Here is an 18,732-nt window from a genome sequence, read left to right on the forward strand (position 1 = left end):
CCAGCTCCTTGCTGATGGCCTGGGAAGCCAGTGGAAGATGGCCCAAGTTGGGCCTCTGCACTTGTATGGGAGTCCCAGAAGAAGCTCCTGGCTCCTTGCTTCAGATTGGCCCAGCTCTTGCAGCCATCTGGGGAGTGAACCAGCAAACAGAAGACCTTTGTCTCTGTCTCTTCCTCTCTCTGTCTATAACTCTACCTCTCAAATAACTAAATTAATTCATTACTTAAAAAAGAGGAAGTTAGGCCGGCGCTGCGGCTCACTAGGCTAATCCTCCACCTGCGGCACTGGCACACTGGGTTCTAGTCCCGGTTGGGGCACCGGATTCTGTCCCAGTTGCTCCTCTCCCAGTCTAGCTCTCTGCTGTGGCCCGGGAGTGCAGTGGAGGATGGCCCAGGTGCTTGGGCCCTGCACCCATGGGAGACCAAGAGAAGCACCTGGCTCCTGGCTTCGGATTGGCACAGCACGCCAGCTATAGCAGCCATTTGGAGGGTGAACCCACAGGAGGAAGACCTTTTTCTCTGTCTCTCTCTCTCACTGTCTAACTCTGCCTGTAAAAAAAAAAAAAAAAAAAAAAAAAAGGAGAGGAAGTTAAAAGACCCAAGTTTTTGAGTCCTTTTGTCTTGGAACTGATATCCTGAGTGATTGTGTGTCATCAGAGTGGCTGATGAAGTCAATGAGCTACACTGCATGTTAGGTTAGAGAAGTAGACTGCTTCTTGAACACAGGACATTCCTGTAGAATCAGAGCAAGTTGAGTTTTTCAGTGACATGCGTAATCGGTTTTGGGTTCAGCATGGAATTAGTTAACAGCTACTTATGTAAATTTGGTCAGTTATCCAGAACTTACAGGCCAACTCAGAATACAGTCTCAGCTGTTAAGGGAAAGAAGAAATTGAATGAAGAAAATGCAGCAGCATCAGACTTTTTAGTATGTGGACTTGTTTGGTTATGACAGAATGGATGAGCTGATAAAATGAGAAGAATTTGGTGAGCTCAAGCCTATAGCTTTGCTTTGATCATTTTATAGAAATAACAAGTGCTCAATAGTGTGCTCTCACAGAAGGGGAAAGGTGAGTTTCCATAAAAGCAGAGGTGTAATAAGAGTTCATAATAAGTCTGTTTAGTCTTAAAAAGATATGCCTCCATATATCATTAATATATACATTGAATTGATCCATAAATGGAAATATAGAAAAATTGGTTGCACAAACTTAGGTAGCAGTGTGCTTCAGGGATGTGAATTAAAGATGCAGGCATGAAGAAATAAACATCTGATAATAAGAGCGTATGGTTTAGTGGCGTTGGAGTGTTTGATTACCTTCTGGAACCTTCATTTCCATGTGTGCTCCCAGCCTGGGTTGACTTTGCTTAGAGGCGCAGCCAAGCATGGGCTTGGGCTTGGGGTTACACCAGCGCTGCTTAAGTGCTGGCTTGGCCACTTATTTCCCAAGATGCTGTTTACCTTGTTGCTTGATGCCCTGCTTCTTTTTTAAACAAACATTTTTAAATTTATTTTTCTGTAAGCTTCTTTGTTGTAAAAAGACACAGTGACAGAGAAGGAAGAACACAGAGAGTGATAGAGACAGGGTAAGACAGAGAGAGATCTTCCATGTGCTGGTTCACTACCCAGATGCCTACAACAGCCATGGCTGGACCAGGCCAAAGCCAGGAGCCCAGAACCCCATCAGGTCTCCCCTGTGGGTAACAGGGACCCAAGACATCATCTGCTACCTCCTTGGCACACATGCAGGAAGCTGGATTGGAAGTGCCATAGCTGGGTCTTGAGGCTCTCTGATATAGGAGACAGTTGTTCCAAGCAACAGTGTAACCCACTGTACCACAACACCCACTGCAAAGCCCTGCTCCTTTTTCACTCTCCAATATGTAGTTTTCAAGAGCTGTATTGATTTGTCATTTACATACCAGAAAGTTCCCTCATTTTAAGAGTACAGTGGCTTTTTAAAACTAAATTTTAAAAAATTGTGCAATCATCACAATAATCCAGATTTAAAAAAATTTTTTTTAAAGATTTGTTTATTTATTTGAGAGATAGACTTACAGACAGAGAGAGGGAGAGACAGAGAGGTTTTCCATCTGTGGATTCACTCCCCAAATGACTGCAATGGCTGAAGCTGGGCCAATCTGAAGCCAGGAGCCAGGAGTTTCTTCCGAGTTTCCCACATGGGTGCAGGGGCCCAAGTACTTGGGCCATCATCCACTGCTTTCCCAGGCCATTAGCAGGGAGCTGGAACAATCCAGTTTTAAAACATTTCTATCTACCTATCCTGCCTTAACTTTCGTTTCCTTGTCTATACAATGCATTTGTGAATTGCTGCACAAGCTCTGTGAGGTAATGATTGGCACAAAATAAGCACTCAGTAAATACCAGCTATTATGAGTTTGTAGAGTCCATTAAACATCATGTCACAGGAATACTGGGAATAGTGCCAAGAATATAATGTTTATTCTAAGATTTATTTATGTATTTGAAAGTCAGAAGGACAGAGATAGAGAGAGAGACAGAGAGATATCTTCCATCTGCTGGTTCACCCCCAAAGTGGCTGCAACAGTTAGGACTAGGCCAGGCTGAAGCCAGGAGCCAGGCATTTCATCCGGGTCTCCCACATGGGTAGCAGGGGCCCAAGCACTTTCTTCTTCGGAGGTAGAATTGCTGACTCACGGGGCACTTTCATTTGTAGATTGTCTGTTACATTCACACATCCTTACAACTAGGCCGAGTGGAGTCAGTATGTTGCCGTCATTCAGGTAACTCAGAAACCACACCTGAGAGTCACGAAGCCGGGATTTCTCCAGAACTCTCAGAATTTCTCTTGTGCCAATAGGGAGAGCATTCCCCCTCCCCACCCCCAGTCAATAAATTATTTTAGAAAAGCTTCATCTCAAATACATAGTTCCTAGGATTTTTCTAATTGTGCCATAACTGTAATTCTGGTGTATTCCCCTCCATTAAACCACGTAATCTTGCTTTATCTTGTCTGAGTGACTGGGCACTCTCTCCCAGATTCTGTCTAGAGAGGTGCCATCCGTTCTGATAGATGACCTACCCCATTAAACCTTGCTACTTTGTTTACCACTGCAATATATACAATATATATATAAAATATATATATATATATTTTAATACATATATACTTTTTTATATGAAAAATTCAGATTGCTATCAAAACCACAAATGTATAAAGAGTTTTGCCCATGCAGAACCTGTCATGCTTGCTCTTGGCAGCATCGGCATTAGATGGTCTTCCTGAGTCAGATTTTTGTTTTGTGCTTGAAGATGTTAGCAACTTTTCACCCTTTTGCTTGGGCTAAAGGCCTTATTCAGATAAATTATCTACTTCCTCCATGCTTTCTAAAATGCTTAGTCTGCCAAAAATGGTGGCAAAAACCAAATTAATGATGAAACTGGAATGAAAAGCAAGACATAATATTAATCACACTGCTCAAAAAAGTTGTTTTCTGTGTCATAAGATATTAAATGTATATGTTTATAAGTAAAGTTGGCCGATACTGACAATGTCTTCTCTTGAGTCACCCGGCAAAGTTCTTAAAGATAATGTACTTTCAGTGGTAATTCTGTATGGCCTGTGTTGACTTAGTAACTTGTTCCAAAATGTGCTTTTTCCTCCTGATGCAGCTGTGAACCCCAGGTATGTCCTGAGGAACTGGATGGCAGAATCTGCAGTGCAGAAAGCAGAAGGGAATGATTTTTCAGAGGTAACATGGGGGGCTCTTCTGAGTCAATTTTTGAAATATTTAGAAAAAATTGTGGAAAGGCAGGCACTGTAAAACAGCATTTAAGCTGTTGCTTAAGACACTTGCATCCCATGGGGCCGGCGCCGTGGCTCACTGGGTTAATCCTCCGCCTGTGGCGCCGGCATCCCATGTGGGCTCCGGGTTCTAGTCCCGGTTGCTCCTCTTCCAGTCCAGCTCTCTGCTGTGGCCCGGGGTGGCAGTGGAGGATGGCCCAAGTGCTTGGGCTCCTGCACCCACATGGGAGACCAGGAAGAAGCGCCTGGCTCCTGGCTTCAGTTTGGTGCAGCGCCGGCCATAGCGGCCATTTTGGGGGGTGAACCAACAGAAGGAAGACCTTTCTCTCTGTCTCTCTCTCTCACTATCTGTACCTCTACCTGTTAAATAAATAAATAAATAAATAAATAAAAAAGACACCTGCATCCCATACCTGAGTGATTGGGTTTGAGTCCTGGCTGTGCTTCTGATCCAGCTTCCTTCTAATAAACCTTCTGGGAGGCAGTGGGTGATGTACTTTGGTCCTTGCAGCCCGTACGGGAGACCCAGATGGAGTTCCAGGTTCCTGGCTTTGGTCTGGCCCAGCTCTGTCTGTGCAGGCATTTGGGGAGTGAACCAAGAGACAGAAGAGCTCTCTCAGGGCTAACGCTGTGGCATAGCAGGTAAAGCTACTGCCTGCAGTGCCGGCATCCCATATGGGCGCCAGTTCAAATCCAGGCTGCTCCACTTCCAATCCAGCTCTCTGTTAATGTACCTGGGAAAGCAGCAGCAGATGGCACAAGTGCTTCAGCCCCTGCACTCATGTAGGAGACCCAGAAGAAGCTCCTGGCTCCTGGCTTCAGATCAGCCCAGCTCCGGCCATTGTGGCCATTTAGGGAGTGAGCCAGTGGATAAAAGATCTCTCTCTCTCTCTCTCTCTCTAATTCTGCCTTTCAAATTAGAAAAAAAAAAAGGCTCAATAAATATTGCCCCCATCCTGTATTATTATTTTTTTAATTTTTATTTTTTATACCATATGGGACTCTAATTAGTGCTTGTATGGGAGGCTGGTGTTGCAAGTGGTGACTTAACCCACTGTGCCACAATGCCGGCACCAATTTTTTGACCTTTAAAGACAGGTAGAAAGATAGATTTACCTATTTATTTATTTGAAAGGCAGAGTTAGAGAGAGAGAAAAAGGGAAGGAGAGAGAAAGAGAGAGATCTTCTACCTGCTGGTTTACTCCCCAGATGGCCACAATGGCTGGAGCTGGGCTGATCCCAAGCCAGGAGCCAGGAGCTTCCTCTGGGTCTCCCATATGCATGCAGGGGTCCAGGTACTTGGACCATCTTTCTCTGCCTTCCCAGGCACATTAGCAGGGAATTGGATTGGAAGCAGAGCAGCCAGGTACTTGAACCAGTGTGTATATGGGATGCCAGTACTGCAGGTGGCAGCTTTACCCTCTACACCACAGGGCTGGCCCCTGCTCTCATCCTTTAAAATAATTTGAGAGGCAGAGAGAGAGAGAGAACACAAGCAATCGCATTTGCTGATTCACTCATCAAATTTCCACAGTAAACTGGGTGCCAAAGCTAGAAACCAGAAACCCAATCCAGATCTCCTATGTGAGGGGGCAGGATTCAACTATTTTATCTCCCATCCATTGGTTCACACCGCGAGTGGCTGCAACAGCTGGTGCTGGGCCAGGCTGAAGCCAGGGGCCTGGAACTCCATCTGGGTCTCCCACGTGGGTGCAGAGGCCCAGGCACTTGGGCCATCCTCCACTGCTTTCCCAGGTGCACTAGCAGGGAGCTGGATCAGAAGTAGAGCAGCTGGGACTCAAACCAGCACTCACATGGGATGCCGGTGTTGCAGGCAGTGTCTTAACTCCATTAGCACATTTTAAAATGTTCTATTTTATGGCATTAAGGAAAAAAAGGCCACAGGAGATAACAGTGTTTATCATTAGATAAATATGTGTGTGCTGGGGGAGCTAATCAGTGTCTACTAAGTTATTTTGGTTGCTTGGTTCTCCTGCCTTCCCTGCCTTTTGTACATTCTTTGTTTTCCTCCCTTTATCAACATTATGTTCAAGTAATGACACCATGCCTTCTGGGCAGGGTGCACGGAAGTTTTTGCTTAGGTTCAAGTAAGCATTCAGACTCCTGGGACTGTCACAGGCCACATTTGGCCATGGTCAACTGAGGGAGATGTAGGACAGGGACAGGGCTCACCCAGGTGCCACCTCAAGTCTCTGGCACCCTGGAGTCCTTGCGGTGGGCATGCCAGTAGGAAGGCACAGCAGTGCAGTTCTGAGGCAAGGAGATGAGAGCCACGTGGGCAAGATGCAGGGGCAGCCCTCACTCCAAGCTTCGTGCTCTGCAGAAACCAGTGTCTCTTGTAGCAGCTCCGTCAGCATCCAAGTCCCTGCAGGAGGCGGGCCTCAGGCCTGGAGTCACTGTAACTTGGGAAAGCCCAAAGCATCCTATGAGGTCTTTACAGCTCCCCAAGTCCCAAGTCCAGTCATCGGCAGTGGTGTGTGGTGACGTGGCTGGCCGGTCGCCTTATTGGGTTACCAGAAAGGCAACCAAAGGCTGACTTCTCGTGGGAGAGAAAAAGATTCTGTCAAACCTGGATCTGTGCAGCCCTTGACACACACAGCTGGTGTTTACCTTCTTTTATCAAATCTTTCCTGAGTATTTGCTCGATGCAAGGTGTTATGGAGAAGCATGAAAAACGAGAAGGTGAGATTATTAGGTGCTAGACTTATTGATGAAAGAGGTATGTTCTTGGATGCCTCAGTTTATTACCAGGAGAAAAATTCGGAATGAGAAGTAGCGTGAGCTGGATTCCATGCCCTTGATTTGGAGAGATTCAAAGCATGAACGCCCTTGTATTTTTGTAAACATTTTAGAAAGTTTAATTTTCTCAATGCTGTGAAAAAACCTTAAAACCACATGTACATATACATATATATAAGCTCATAGTCTTTTTATTTTTTTATTTTTTGACAGGCAGAGTGGATAGTGAGAGAGAGAGACAGAGAGAAAGGTCTTCCTTTGCTGTTGGTTCACCCTCCAATGGCCGCCACGGCCGGCGCACTGCGTTGATCTGAAGCCAGGAGCCAGGTGCTTTTCCTGGTCTCCCATGGGGTGCAGGGCCCAAGGACTTGGGCCATCCTCCACTGCACTCCCTTATAATATGGTACAGCAGTCTCTCTTCCACAGTTTCAGTTATCAACAGTCAACTTTGGCCCAAAAATATTAAATATAAAGTTCCAGAAATAAAGCATTCATAGGTTTTATTTATTTATTTATTTTTTTAATTTTTGACAGGCAGAGTGGACAGTGAGAGAGAGAGAGACAGAGAGAAAGGGCTTCCTTTTGCCGTTGGTTCACCCTCCAATGGCCGCCGCGGTAGGCGCGCTGCGGCTGGCGCACCGCGCTGATCTGATGGCAGGAGCCAGGTGCTTCTCCTGCTCTCCCATGGGGTGCAGGGCTCAAGCACTTGGGCCATCCTCCACTGCACTCCCGGGCCATAGCAGAGAGCTGGCCTGGAAGAGGGGCAACCAGGACAGAATCCGGCACCCTGACCGGGACTAGAACCCGGTGTGCCGGCGCCGCAAGGCAGAGGATCCATAGGTTTTAAATTGTGTACCCTTCTAAGTAGCTTGGTGGAGTCTCACACTGTACTGCCAGGGGTGTGAACCATCTTTGTGTAGCAGAGTATCCGTGCTGTATACTCTACCCACCTGCTAGCCTCTTAGTAGCCATATCAGTTATCACATTGACAACTGCAGGAACTCAGTGCTTGTGTTCAACTAAAACTTATTTTACTTAATAATGGCCCCAAAGTATAAGGGCAGTAATGCTGGTAATTTTATTACAGTATATTGTTTTAATTGTTGTAGGTTTTTTCATGAGTTATTGCTGTTAATCTTTTATTGTGCCTACTTTCTAAATTAAACTTTAGCATAGATATTTACATATCTGGGAAAAACATAGGTTATATAGGGTCCAATACTCTGCAAAACTTCAGACATCCATCCTGGGTGCCTTGGAACATATCTCCTGTGGATAAGGGGGGGACTACTGTACATACTCAGTCTCTAATTTTAATACAAAAGTAGCATAAAGGGAACTTAGAAATTCTAAGTAGTAACTATATATAGTTCAGGCTCTAATAAATCATAAAGTACACACACATATTTTCATACAAATTTAAAATTGACCTTGCATTTTAGAAATTTAGGAAATTGATAAGAGTTCTGAGTAAGAAACTGTCTATTTACCTCCTGCGATTGCTTACTAGGTCCGTCTCCTCCAGCAAGTGCTCCAGCGCCCGTTCCAGACACAGTCTACAGCTGAGAAAGCAGGCTACTCCTCACCTGCTCCTTCTTGGGCTAAAGATCTCAGAGTTAGTTGCTCATCTTAATTTGGGAAAAAATAAATGAAGGAATCCTTCTATCACTGAACTCAGCATAGAATAATTGATTTTGAGCCAGCATTGTGGTGCAGCAGGTTAAACTGCCTGTGATGCCAGCTTCCTATAGGAGTGCTGGTTCAAGTCCCAGCTGCTCCACTTTCCATCCAGCTCCCTGCAGATGCACCTGGGAAAGCAACAGAAGATGGCCTACATGCTTGGGTCTCTGCTGTCCACCTAGGAGACCCGGAGTTCCTCGCTCTTGGCTGTTGTAGCCATTTTGGGAATGAATCAACAGATGGAAGATCTCTTTCTCTCATCTCTCTTTTTCTCTCTGTCACTCTGCCTTTTAAATAAATCTATTTTTTTGAAAAAGACAAATATGAGAAAGGACTATTATTTAGAATATGCAAAAAGTCAAAACTCAGCAATAAGAAAATAACTCAGTTAAAAAGGCCAAAATATCTCAACAGATATCTCACAAAAGGAGATATCTAGGTGGTGCATTAGATACATGTAAAAATGCTCACCATTGTATGTCATTAAAGAATTGCAAATTAAAACAGTGAAATACTACACACCCATTGGAATGGTTAAAATATGAACCACTGACGGCCCCAAACTTTGGTGAGGTTGCTGGTGGGACTACAACCGACCACTTTGGATGACAAGTTGGTAGTTTCTTACAAAACTAAATGTATGAGAGATCGTCACAAAGTTCATGGAAATGTGTATTATGAAAAAAAAAATGCATGGATTCCAGAAGTCTGCATCAAAACAAAATTATCTTTTAATTCCATTTTCCCTCAAAAATTTTTGAAGTACCTTCATAACCATACAGTCCAGTAGTTGTGCTCCTGGTGACTTGAAGACATATCCACACAAAACCCTGCCTGTGGAGGTTCACAGCAGCCTTATCCATAATCATTAATACTTGAAAGCAACCAAGACATTATTCAGAAGGTGAATGGATACATACAGCATCGGTACATCCACATGGTGGGGTAACTTCAGCAATAAGGATAAATGAACTGTCCAGCCATGCAAGTACATGAAGGAACCTTAAATGCATATTACCACATGGAAGAAGCCTGTCTGAAAAGGTTACATACTGTACAATTCTAATATGGAGCAGTTTTTAAAGTGAAACCATCCTGTATGATGCTGGAATGGTGGATACATAGCATTATGCATGTGTAAAAACCTATAGATTGTGGAACATCAAGAGTAAACCCTAAGGTAAACTATGACTTTGAGTGATAATATTGTGTCAGTGTAGGTTTACTGTTACAAATGTCCTGTTCTTTCGTGGGGTACTGTAGTAGTGTGTGGTGGCAGGAGGTTGTGGGAACTCCTTAGCACTTCATTTAATTTTGTTTCAAACTTAAAATTGCTCTCAAAAACAAAGTCTATTAAAAAAAACCTGAGTGGATTGTTTAAATACAGATTAAATTGTGTGGTACAGAGAATTTGAGAGTGGGGATTAAGATCTGATTAATTTTCTTAGAATAAAGCAATGGAAAATACACAAACTTTAGAGAAGTGGGGGTTAAAGTTCCTTTATACTGTACATTTCATTGGAGTCCCAGAAGAAATGAATAAAGAGAGGCAGTATCTGAAACAAGTGAGAATTTTCCAGAATAGTGAGCCATGTATTCGTAGATTCAGAAACTTAAGTAAATTATCAATGTAAACAGATCTTAAAATGCAGAGAGAAAAGTCTTTAATTGCAACAAAAAGGCAAGAAAGGAAGAAAAAAAATAATAGAAAAATCCAGGCAAGAAGTACAATTTAAGATGTTTAAAAACAAATTTGTGATTACAGTGAGAACAAAGTTTGAAGTTAAAAGATAATGATTACTTGAGTAATTATAAACACAACAAAATCCATACTGACTGCAAGTGGTAGACCTAGCACATAACCACACAGAATTTGAAGGTGAATGACTAGAAAGATTTGTCAGGCAAATTACTGGGGACCATCTATAAAATCTGACTGCATCCAACCAGATGAAAAAACTCAACAAACTTCAAAGTCATTTTTTTTAAAAAGATGTATTTATTTATTTGAAAGGCAGGGTTACAGGGAGGCGGGGGGGGGGGGGGGAGGGGGAGAATGAATCTTCTGTCCAGTAGTTCACTCCCCAAATAGCCACAATGACTGGAGCTGAGCTGATCTGAAGCCAGGAGCCAGGAGCTTCTTCAGGGTCTCGCATGTGGGTGTGTTAGGTAGGAAGTTAAAAATTAGCCTAGGTGTGTGAGAAGGGCCTGAGGAAACCAACATCTGCTGTGGAAGCCCCCCCTCCCCCCCAAGCCCAGCACTTTGCACTCCAAAGTCCTGCCCAGACCCTGATAACCTTCCAAGAGGTCCCAGCCCTTCCCCCTCCCTGGAGAATTCTCTCAGGACCAAAGGGGTTACCTGACCTGATAATATGGCGCAATAAAACCTTCATAGATGCCCTAGAGGAAGCCCCTCTTGGGGCTTGGCCTGCCAGCTTATACTGGGAAGGAATTTGCTAATTTACACCCAACAAACCCTTAGTCCTAAAGGAGAAGAGGGAAGGGGGGTAAAGACTCTCTTAAAACCTGGGAGTCTGACCAAAGGCTGTGCGCTCAGCTCTCTGCTGAGCTGCCCGCCTGGCCTGGCCAGCTGTAGTCTCTCCATTCAACCATGTAAGCTGGGTTTTCCCCAGTCCGAGTGGCTGGGCACTCTACTCTCCATCTGTCCCTTCCCGCAATAAAACCTTGTGACTCTGCTCTCTGTCTCACGCCTGAATTCTTTCTTGCATGAAGACAAGAACCCCAGGACTTCCCTGTGGTGACAGGTGCAGGGGCCCAGACGCTTGGGCCATCTTCCACTGCTTTCCCAGCCCATAGCAGGGAGCTGGATGAGAAGTGGAGGACTGGGACTTGAGTGGGATGCTGGCACTACAGGCGGCAGCTTTACCCACTATGCCACAGCGCCAGCCCCAAAAGTCTCAATTTTTAATTTGGTGATTCAGTGTCATACTAGCCATAATTTCTATGATCAAACAAAGAGGACCTACTGGAAAATCTTACTTCAGAATCTTGCATTGGACAGATTAAATCATGTTTCCCTTCAATTCTACTAACCCCAGCAGTTTTAAGTACGGTCGGTAATTCCATGGGCTTTTGTTCTTTGTCTTGTACAAGAAATTCTACAGTTTATGATTCATGATGTGTAATTGCTATTATAATTCTTGCACTTCCTCCGCCCTCCACTCCACCCTGGGTGTTACACTTCTCCCCCATGCAATTAGCTGGTCATACTTTTCATGAAAGGAAAACAAATGTTTTGGTATTTTCCGGGTGGCTCAAAATAACCTTACTGAGGGATAGAGAGTATTACACTCACTGAGAGTTCGGAGAGGATCAGACACCCCAGAGCCTGTTTCACTGAAGGGAAGTCACAGAGCTGCTGATACGGTGCTTAGGCCTGCTGAGAGCAAACTTCTCCCTGGAGGCTCACCAGAAGCAGCCCGGATTCTCTGTGGTCATGAGCAAAACCACCTTCATGTTGCACTTGTGCTGTCCAGCAAAGATCGGAATGGACAGCCCACATGGGCAGTAGAGATGCACGGATACAGCGTCTCTACCCTTTGGTCCACGAGAATTCGATCACTTTTTTGATCATGAAACCAATTCATGCTCTTCAGTGGCTTTCCTAAACTGCATGTCACCAAGTGTTAGAGCTTGCACACTGTAGTGTTGGATTTCTAGAATACCTTTATTTTCCCTGTATAGGAAAGGTGTGCCATGGAGAGAAGTTAGGGGACCTGAGATGCGGTCCAGCTAGCCCCGTGGAGCCTCGGCTTAGCAAATGCTCGGGGCTGGTATCTCCTCTAAGTCAGGAGTATGTTTGAAAGGACACTTTGGGGATCTTCTCTGAAACCCGTAACCTCCACAGCCCTTCCCTTGCTGCCTCCCCAGAGCCCAGGGTCCTGCTGTCTGACCCTCTCCTGCCCACAGTAGTGGTCCTCGTTTGTCAGGTTCCGGCTACAGGTGGGTTGGGGAGGAATGACCTCAACTCCTCAAGACCAACGTGGGGCTCCTTCAGGGAGTTTTCCAGGTGAGGCAAGAGACAGTCCGTCTCTCCGGAATTGAGGCGTTGAATGCCTTCCATCCTAGCCACTGAGAAATTGGGTGATACTGCAAAAATTTAACCATGCTGCCGAAAGAGAGACCCCGAGGGAGTATCTGGGCAGGAGCAGAGATGAGAAATGAGGGCTCAGTGAAGATTCAGGAACCTGGTGTGGGCCCTCCTGAGTGCTCAGAGGTGGGGAATGTTCGGCCCGTGGGCCATGCAAGGCCCGTACAATCATTTGGTCTGGCCCTGCCAAGGCAACTGCGGACGGGACTTGAAATTCAATGCATACAAAGTGGGCTGATTTTTAAGTTGATAATTTTGTATGGCCCGTCGATGATGTTATAACTATCCAAGTGGCCCTTTGCAGAAAAAAATAAAGGTCCCCTACACCTAGTAGGTGCATGTTCAACCTGGGGCTTCCGGGCCCCTGCCTCTGAATCGCGTGATAAATGCCTCCCTTTTGATTGCGTTTACTCCCATTGGTTTTGTTCCATCGTCAGAAGCCTACCTGACTGGGTGGGCTGGGTCATCGCAAGGGTCCCCTCGTTTTCAAGAGTCTGTGGCTGTCTGCTGGGGATGACATTTCTGCTCCCTTCTATAGCTACAACTGTGAAGTACTATCATGCTTTTTGTACCTTGAAATAAACTCAGCAAAGCACTGTTTTATTATCCTCTTCCTAGATGCTTAATTACTCCTCTCAAACATAAATGCATTTCCTGGTCTTCAACCCAGAAGGTAATTTTGATGCAGGTAAGGGTAACGATGGAGGATCTTCTGTCTTGAGCCTTGGTTACTGCCTCATCAATCTACCAGATTAAACCTGGACAAGGCTGCGGGGCCAGGGACATCCTGTTTCACCCCTCCTCACTGGGCTGGGGATCTCCCCATCAGCCTCCAGTGAAATTAGGTTGCTATCACACTTGCTGTATGGCTCCAGAGTTCTGTTCAGCTACCAGGATTTAATCAGATGTCAGAAAAACTGTTTTTCTTGCTGCATGCTGATATCAAAAGAACATCATAAAATAAGACAAACAGAAGAGTATTTCACATGAGAATCTACCCCATTAGATGCTATCAGACCTTCCCTAATAGATTCTATCCTGTTACAAGGACGTGCTTGAGAAAAATTTAAGAGCATCTTAGCAGTTTTAATCGTTTGAATAGTTTGGTTTCAAAGAGGCCAGCATTGTGACATAGCAGGTTAAGCCACAGCTTGCAATGCCGGCATCCCTGATGGGCACCGGTTTGAATCCTGGCCGCTCCATTTTCAGTCCAGCTCCCTATTAATGGCCTGGGAAGATGGGTCAAGGGCCTGGCCCCTGCACCTGCGTGGGAGACTCACTTGAATCTCCTCCTGACTTGAACCTGGCCCAGCCATGGTCATTGTGGCCATTTAGGGAGTGAACCAGTGGATGGAAGATCTATCTATCCTTCTCTCTTTCTAACTCTGCCGTTTAAATAAATCTTTTAAAAAAGAATGAACTTTTTAAATTGTCATCTTGGAGCTTTCCCCAATTATTCAAACATAAGACTAATCACCTTTAGTTAAAAAGCATGTCATATTTATTATTTATTTCCTATCCACTTTAAGATTTGGAGGAATTTCCAACACGAAACAAAACCAGAAATAAACTGTGAAAGTGAAATTAAGAAAATCTAAACGCCCTGCCCTAATAATGATATCGGAATTGGACCCCCCTACAATACTGGAATTTGGCTCCTTAAATTCCCCCAAAGTCCCACCCTAGGTGCCATATATGTTATCGGAATTTGGCCCCCTAAAATACGTATGAAATGCGGCCCCTGAAAGTTCCCCAAAAGTCCCATCTGGGGTGCCACGTGATATCTCCTGTGCCTATTAAGTTCTCAATGTTAATAAGCCCGTGTGGGTTCTAGCTTAATATTCAGAGAAAAATTCTGAATACCGGCATAAATGAACGAGGCAGCATGGTGCATTTTAAGCTTTTATTTAGTGCGAAAGATGCATAAGAGAATAAGGGCTTTAATTATAAGAGAGAGGTAGATCTGGGTTCATATCGAGTACCAGGAATCAGCCATGTGGAAGAGCAAACAGGCCAGCAAGCAGGAGGTGGGTGACCTGAAGGCCACAGGCCCTCGGTGTGCAGGGCTGCAGCCAGCCTCCTGCTGGCAAGAGGCCAGGGCAAGGAAAAAGGAGGAAACGGGCCGGACACACCCTGTCCCAGGCCTTTAATCCACTTTCAAAGAGGAGTGGTTAGTGCACCTGATTGGCGGGTGGGTGCTCAGGTGTGGCCAGGTAGGGGCATGGGGTCACACAGGGGCGTGGCGAAGGCGTGGCCTTCCGGCTCACAAACCTAATCAACTTTAACCTAAGTGCCAGTCTACTTCAGTAGCAACCAGTTAGGGCAGGGATTGGCATGACAGGAACCCAGCCGGAACTGGCTGTTAAAATTGCACGCTAATGTTGAAGAATACAAGGGCATGTCAGAAAGTGTGTGGAAAAATGGAATTAAAAAGTTTATTTTGTGCAAAAATTTTTTGAAATCCTTGCAGTTTTTCGTAATACACATGTGTACCTTAAGATCCCGCGAATGCACAGCTTTCAATGTTTTTTGTACCAAAACAAACAAAATATTTTCATGTGATCTTTCCATGAACTTTCTGAAGAACTCTCTCCCGTGTGTGTGTGTGTGTGTGTGTGTTGGGAGTACAGATAGATAGTTGTCTTTTCCTGGTCCTATATTTTTATTTATAGGATAGTTAACATTGCATTAGTCTAAAACTGAAGTAACCATGTTTTCAATTATTTTATTATGCCACCATTTGAAAAAATACAATCCAGGAGCCCAACCAACCAACCAACAAGTCCCAAAGAACTCTACGCCGGGCTTGTCATATTTTCCTCATGGAACTTTACCGAATGTTCGTAAGGCCCCTGAGGGAGTGGTGGACAAGGCACTGTTCAGGTGGCCTATTTCTGACCCGGCGTCGCTAGCACACTGAAGGTCCCCAAGGGTAGCTCTAGCCAGTTTTCTGCAGAAAAACTTTATTATTATTAAAATCCGATGCCTGGAAGCACAATACAGCAAGTGCACGTTAAAGACCAAACGCGGGAGGGGAGGTGCAGTCGCCCGCGGGTGCACGCACCCACAGGAGGCCCCGTGGACGCCCGGGCGGCCACGCACGGCCCTGGGGACAGCCGTGTCGCCTGCCCCGTCGCGGACACGCGTGGCGGCGGGCCTAGCACACGTGGCCCCTCTTCTTCTGCAGCGCCTTCATCAGGTCGGCCATGAACGCCTGCTCGCCGCCGCCCCCGGCCGCCCCCGGCGGCTCCGCCCTCTTCGGGGGCGCGGGGGGCTTCCTGGCGGCGGCGGCGGGGGGCCCGGGGCGCGCGGGGGCGGTGGCGGCCGGGGGCGGCGGCGGCGGGGGCGGCGGCGGCGCGCAGCCCGCGGGGTCCGGCGGCGGCGGCGGCGGGGGCGGCACGAAGTCGGGGGGCGCCTCGCCGAGGTCGGGCGGCGGCGGCGGGGGCGGCGGCAGGAAGTCGGGGGGCGCCTCGGCCCAGCCCGGCGGCGGCGGCGGGAAGTCGGGGGCCCGGGGCGCCGGGCTGGGGCCGCTGGCCGCGTCGGAGCAGCGGCGCGCGGGGGGCGGCGGCGGCAGGTGCGCCTTGGCGGGCGGCCGGGGCGCGGCGGGGTCGTGGGTGCCCGGGGGTGGCCTCCGCTCCTGCAAGGAGGCGACAGCGGCGTGGGCGCCTGCGTGGGGGCGGGCCGGGTCCCCGGGCAGCGGGGGCCTGGGGGGAGCGGCGCCCCTTTTCCCAGGGCACGGCCGGCCGGGTTCACCTGTTCTTGGCTGTGTGCAAGTTACTCGGGTGGGGGCCCCCGAGTCGCCATTATTATCTACAGAAGTTTGGGGAAGGTGGAATTCGAAGGCAAGGATAATTTTGGTGCCCCCCACCCGCAAAAAAAAAACAAAACAAAACCACGAACAAACCCATGCATCTGAGGGGTCTTCACAAAGTTCAGGAAAATGCATGTTAGGAAAAAACTGCATGGATTTAAATTGTGGGTTGTTTTTTTTTTTTTTTTTTGGTACCAGAACTATCTGTTCATTCCAGTTTTCCAGGACTCTTGGATCTACCCTCCCCTGGCTCGGTGATGAGATCGAGTGACATAAAGGTTTGCCTGCAGAGTTGTGATGCACGTGCTGTTGGCAGAAACCGGGACACCAGCTGGCTAAAGTCTAACAGGACCATCAGCTCTCTGCCAACAGTGCAACGGACAAGACTAGTTTACTCTGACTACAGTGCAGCGCCCAGGGGTTTCAGGCACTGAATTCTGTCCGATAATTATCATCACCACTACATTTCCATGTCATTAGGCTTCTGTTTTCTTTCTTTGCTTAATATCTCAGCATTGCTGATTTCATTTTTAGAAGGGTTTTTTTTCTCCCCTAAACAGAGTGCTTTGTGGATTTTCTATTTTACTTTGTTTCTTTACTTCACATGATAAGCTAATGAATTAGTGATGTATTTTTAAAAAAATTTTTTTTTTCTGAACAGGCCGCTTGGGAATTTGGGTTCATACACAATTTTAATGATTTCTATTCTGGGATTCTTTGATTTCTTTCAGCGTTTTGAATTGTGTCTGTTCCAATGACATTACAGAAGTAAGGAGAATAATAACAGCTGAAAGTACATCACGTGATGAGGCTGTCAGGCTAAGAAGATCGCATTTGAGAAACACAACTTAGGAAAGTGCACAGTGTTTTCCAAGAAGTATGAGAAGTTCAGCCAATACCAAACTTCCACTGTTTCCTCCGCTGCATGGCGGCCAATAGGGGGAGGTGAATGAAGAATGCCTGACGCTGAGCCTAGCGATGCGCTGTTGTCATCATGTGTAAGGTTGCTTTGCTTAACACCTGGGAAGTAGCCAACAGCATTTCTGTCGCTACTGGAGATGAACTGGATTAGTAACTAACTACCAACTATTCACCATAATTTTTAGATAGAGTCAAATGAGTCATTATTCTGTGGAACTGGAAAATTTGGCTGTTATTCTAATATGTATTTTCTTCTCCATGGCCCGGAAGAAGTACATAGGGTGTTAATGGGAAGCTATGAAATGCACCTCGTGTAGTGTAACCTTTTTATTTGTCCTAATCTGACTTTGGGGGTCAGTTAGCCTTCCTATGGGGCTCTGGCTAACGACTGTTACCCTAATTTATTCAGAAAAAAATAAGTGAGCATTCCCAGGGCTTCCAAGCTAGATACGCCACTTTGAGAGAATGCTATAATCCTTTGACTGAACCAAGAAAATCACTTCAATAAAAATAAATGCCACTAAAGATTTCTGGCATTGAAAATACGGGTTTGCATTTCCCCTAAGCAGGGTGATAACAGCTGGTTTTAACTTTCGATCCCAGCCTATGTCACTTTAAGATAAAACCTATAAAACAATTATGAAAAGAAAATTCGAGGACCTTCCCAGTTGTTGCAATGGTATTTGCTCTCTTGAAAGCAGCAGTTCCCAGGACTGAGGAGGTGGGTGTGGGTGACAGCTGGTCTTACCTTGTTGGTCTCAGCATGGTTCTGGGCCTCCTGGAGAATGGTGCTGACACGGTGCGCAGCCTGGGGGATTTGACCGTTGGGCTGGGAGGCACCTGCTTTAGGTCCTGAGACGGAGGAAGAGAGAAAAGAAGAGCGAGTGAGGCATCTTTGACGTTCTGAAACGTGAATCTGAAAGTATCAAGCAGTTTCTATCCCTAAAGCAGAAGAAAGGAGCCGCAGGCATGGTAGAACACACAGGCCTTAATGAAAACCCTGCGTTCTTGTGGCTGTATTAGTCTGTTTCCTGTTGCTGTAACAAAATGCCTGACACTGGGTAACTTTATGAAGAAGAGAGGTTTCTTGGGCTCACAGTTCTGGAGGTGCTGGCTTCTGCTTGGCTCTGGTTAGGGCCTCGTGGCAGATGGTGTCATGGTGGCGGGAATGTGTGTGAGTGATCACAGGAGCACATGTGTGAGAGTAGTCACATGGGGAGACCAGAAGCCAGGAGGCAGGAGGAGCCAGCCTTGCTCTATTTATAACAATCTACTCTTTTAAATGTTTATTTATTAAAGTTTTATTTGAAAGGCAGAGAGCGATATCTTCCATACACTTGTTCACTCCCCAGATGCCCACAACAGCCATGGCTGGGCCAGGTCGAAACCAGGGGCTGAGAACTCCATCCAGGTCTCCAGCATGGGTGGTAGGGACCCACGTGCTTGAGCCATCACCTGCTGCCATCCAGGGTGCTCATTAATCAAAGGTAGGACTTGAACCAAGAACTCCTGAGATGAGATGTGGGTGTACCAAGTGCCCTCTTAACGACTGAGCCAGACACCGGCCCCGTAACAACTCGCTGGTGAATCATGAGATGGAATCGTGACACCAGCGTTGCTCCCTTTGGAGGGCAGTGTCCTCTGTGATATCATCACCTTCCT

The 18,732-nt window shown here is 46.4% G+C and overlaps 2 protein-coding genes across 3 annotated transcripts in view; one reads left to right on the plus strand and one right to left on the minus strand.

Moving 5' to 3' along the window:
• LOC133773643 (protein adenylyltransferase SelO-like) overlaps positions 1-8,744 on the plus strand; it is a 49,890-nt gene extending 41,146 nt beyond the window's left edge. The window contains exons 18-19 of one of the 2 annotated variants that reach the window (XM_062211151.1): positions 3,655-3,734; positions 8,058-8,744. In XM_062211151.1, the coding sequence (XP_062067135.1) occupies positions 3,655-3,734; positions 8,058-8,180 (203 nt within the window). In that variant the 3' untranslated portion in view covers positions 8,181-8,744. Of the gene's footprint in view, positions 1-3,654; positions 3,735-8,057 lie in introns of those variants that run through there. The other variant, XM_062211152.1, reaches the window with a different exon arrangement.
• Positions 8,745-12,169: 3,425 nt separating this feature from the next.
• The window catches only part of APBB1IP (amyloid beta precursor protein binding family B member 1 interacting protein), a 98,970-nt gene continuing 92,407 nt past the window's right edge, over positions 12,170-18,732 (minus strand). The window contains exons 13-14 of the mRNA XM_062211167.1: positions 17,819-17,922; positions 12,170-15,975 (exon numbers count right to left, since the gene is read on the minus strand). Of these exons, the coding sequence (XP_062067151.1) occupies positions 15,496-15,975; positions 17,819-17,922 (584 nt within the window). The 3' untranslated portion in view covers positions 12,170-15,495. The remainder of the gene's footprint in view (positions 15,976-17,818; positions 17,923-18,732) is intronic.

The sequence above is a fragment of the Lepus europaeus genome, chromosome 14 (genome assembly GCF_033115175.1).
Source record: "Lepus europaeus isolate LE1 chromosome 14, mLepTim1.pri, whole genome shotgun sequence".
Taxonomy (NCBI): Eukaryota; Metazoa; Chordata; class Mammalia; order Lagomorpha; family Leporidae; genus Lepus; species Lepus europaeus.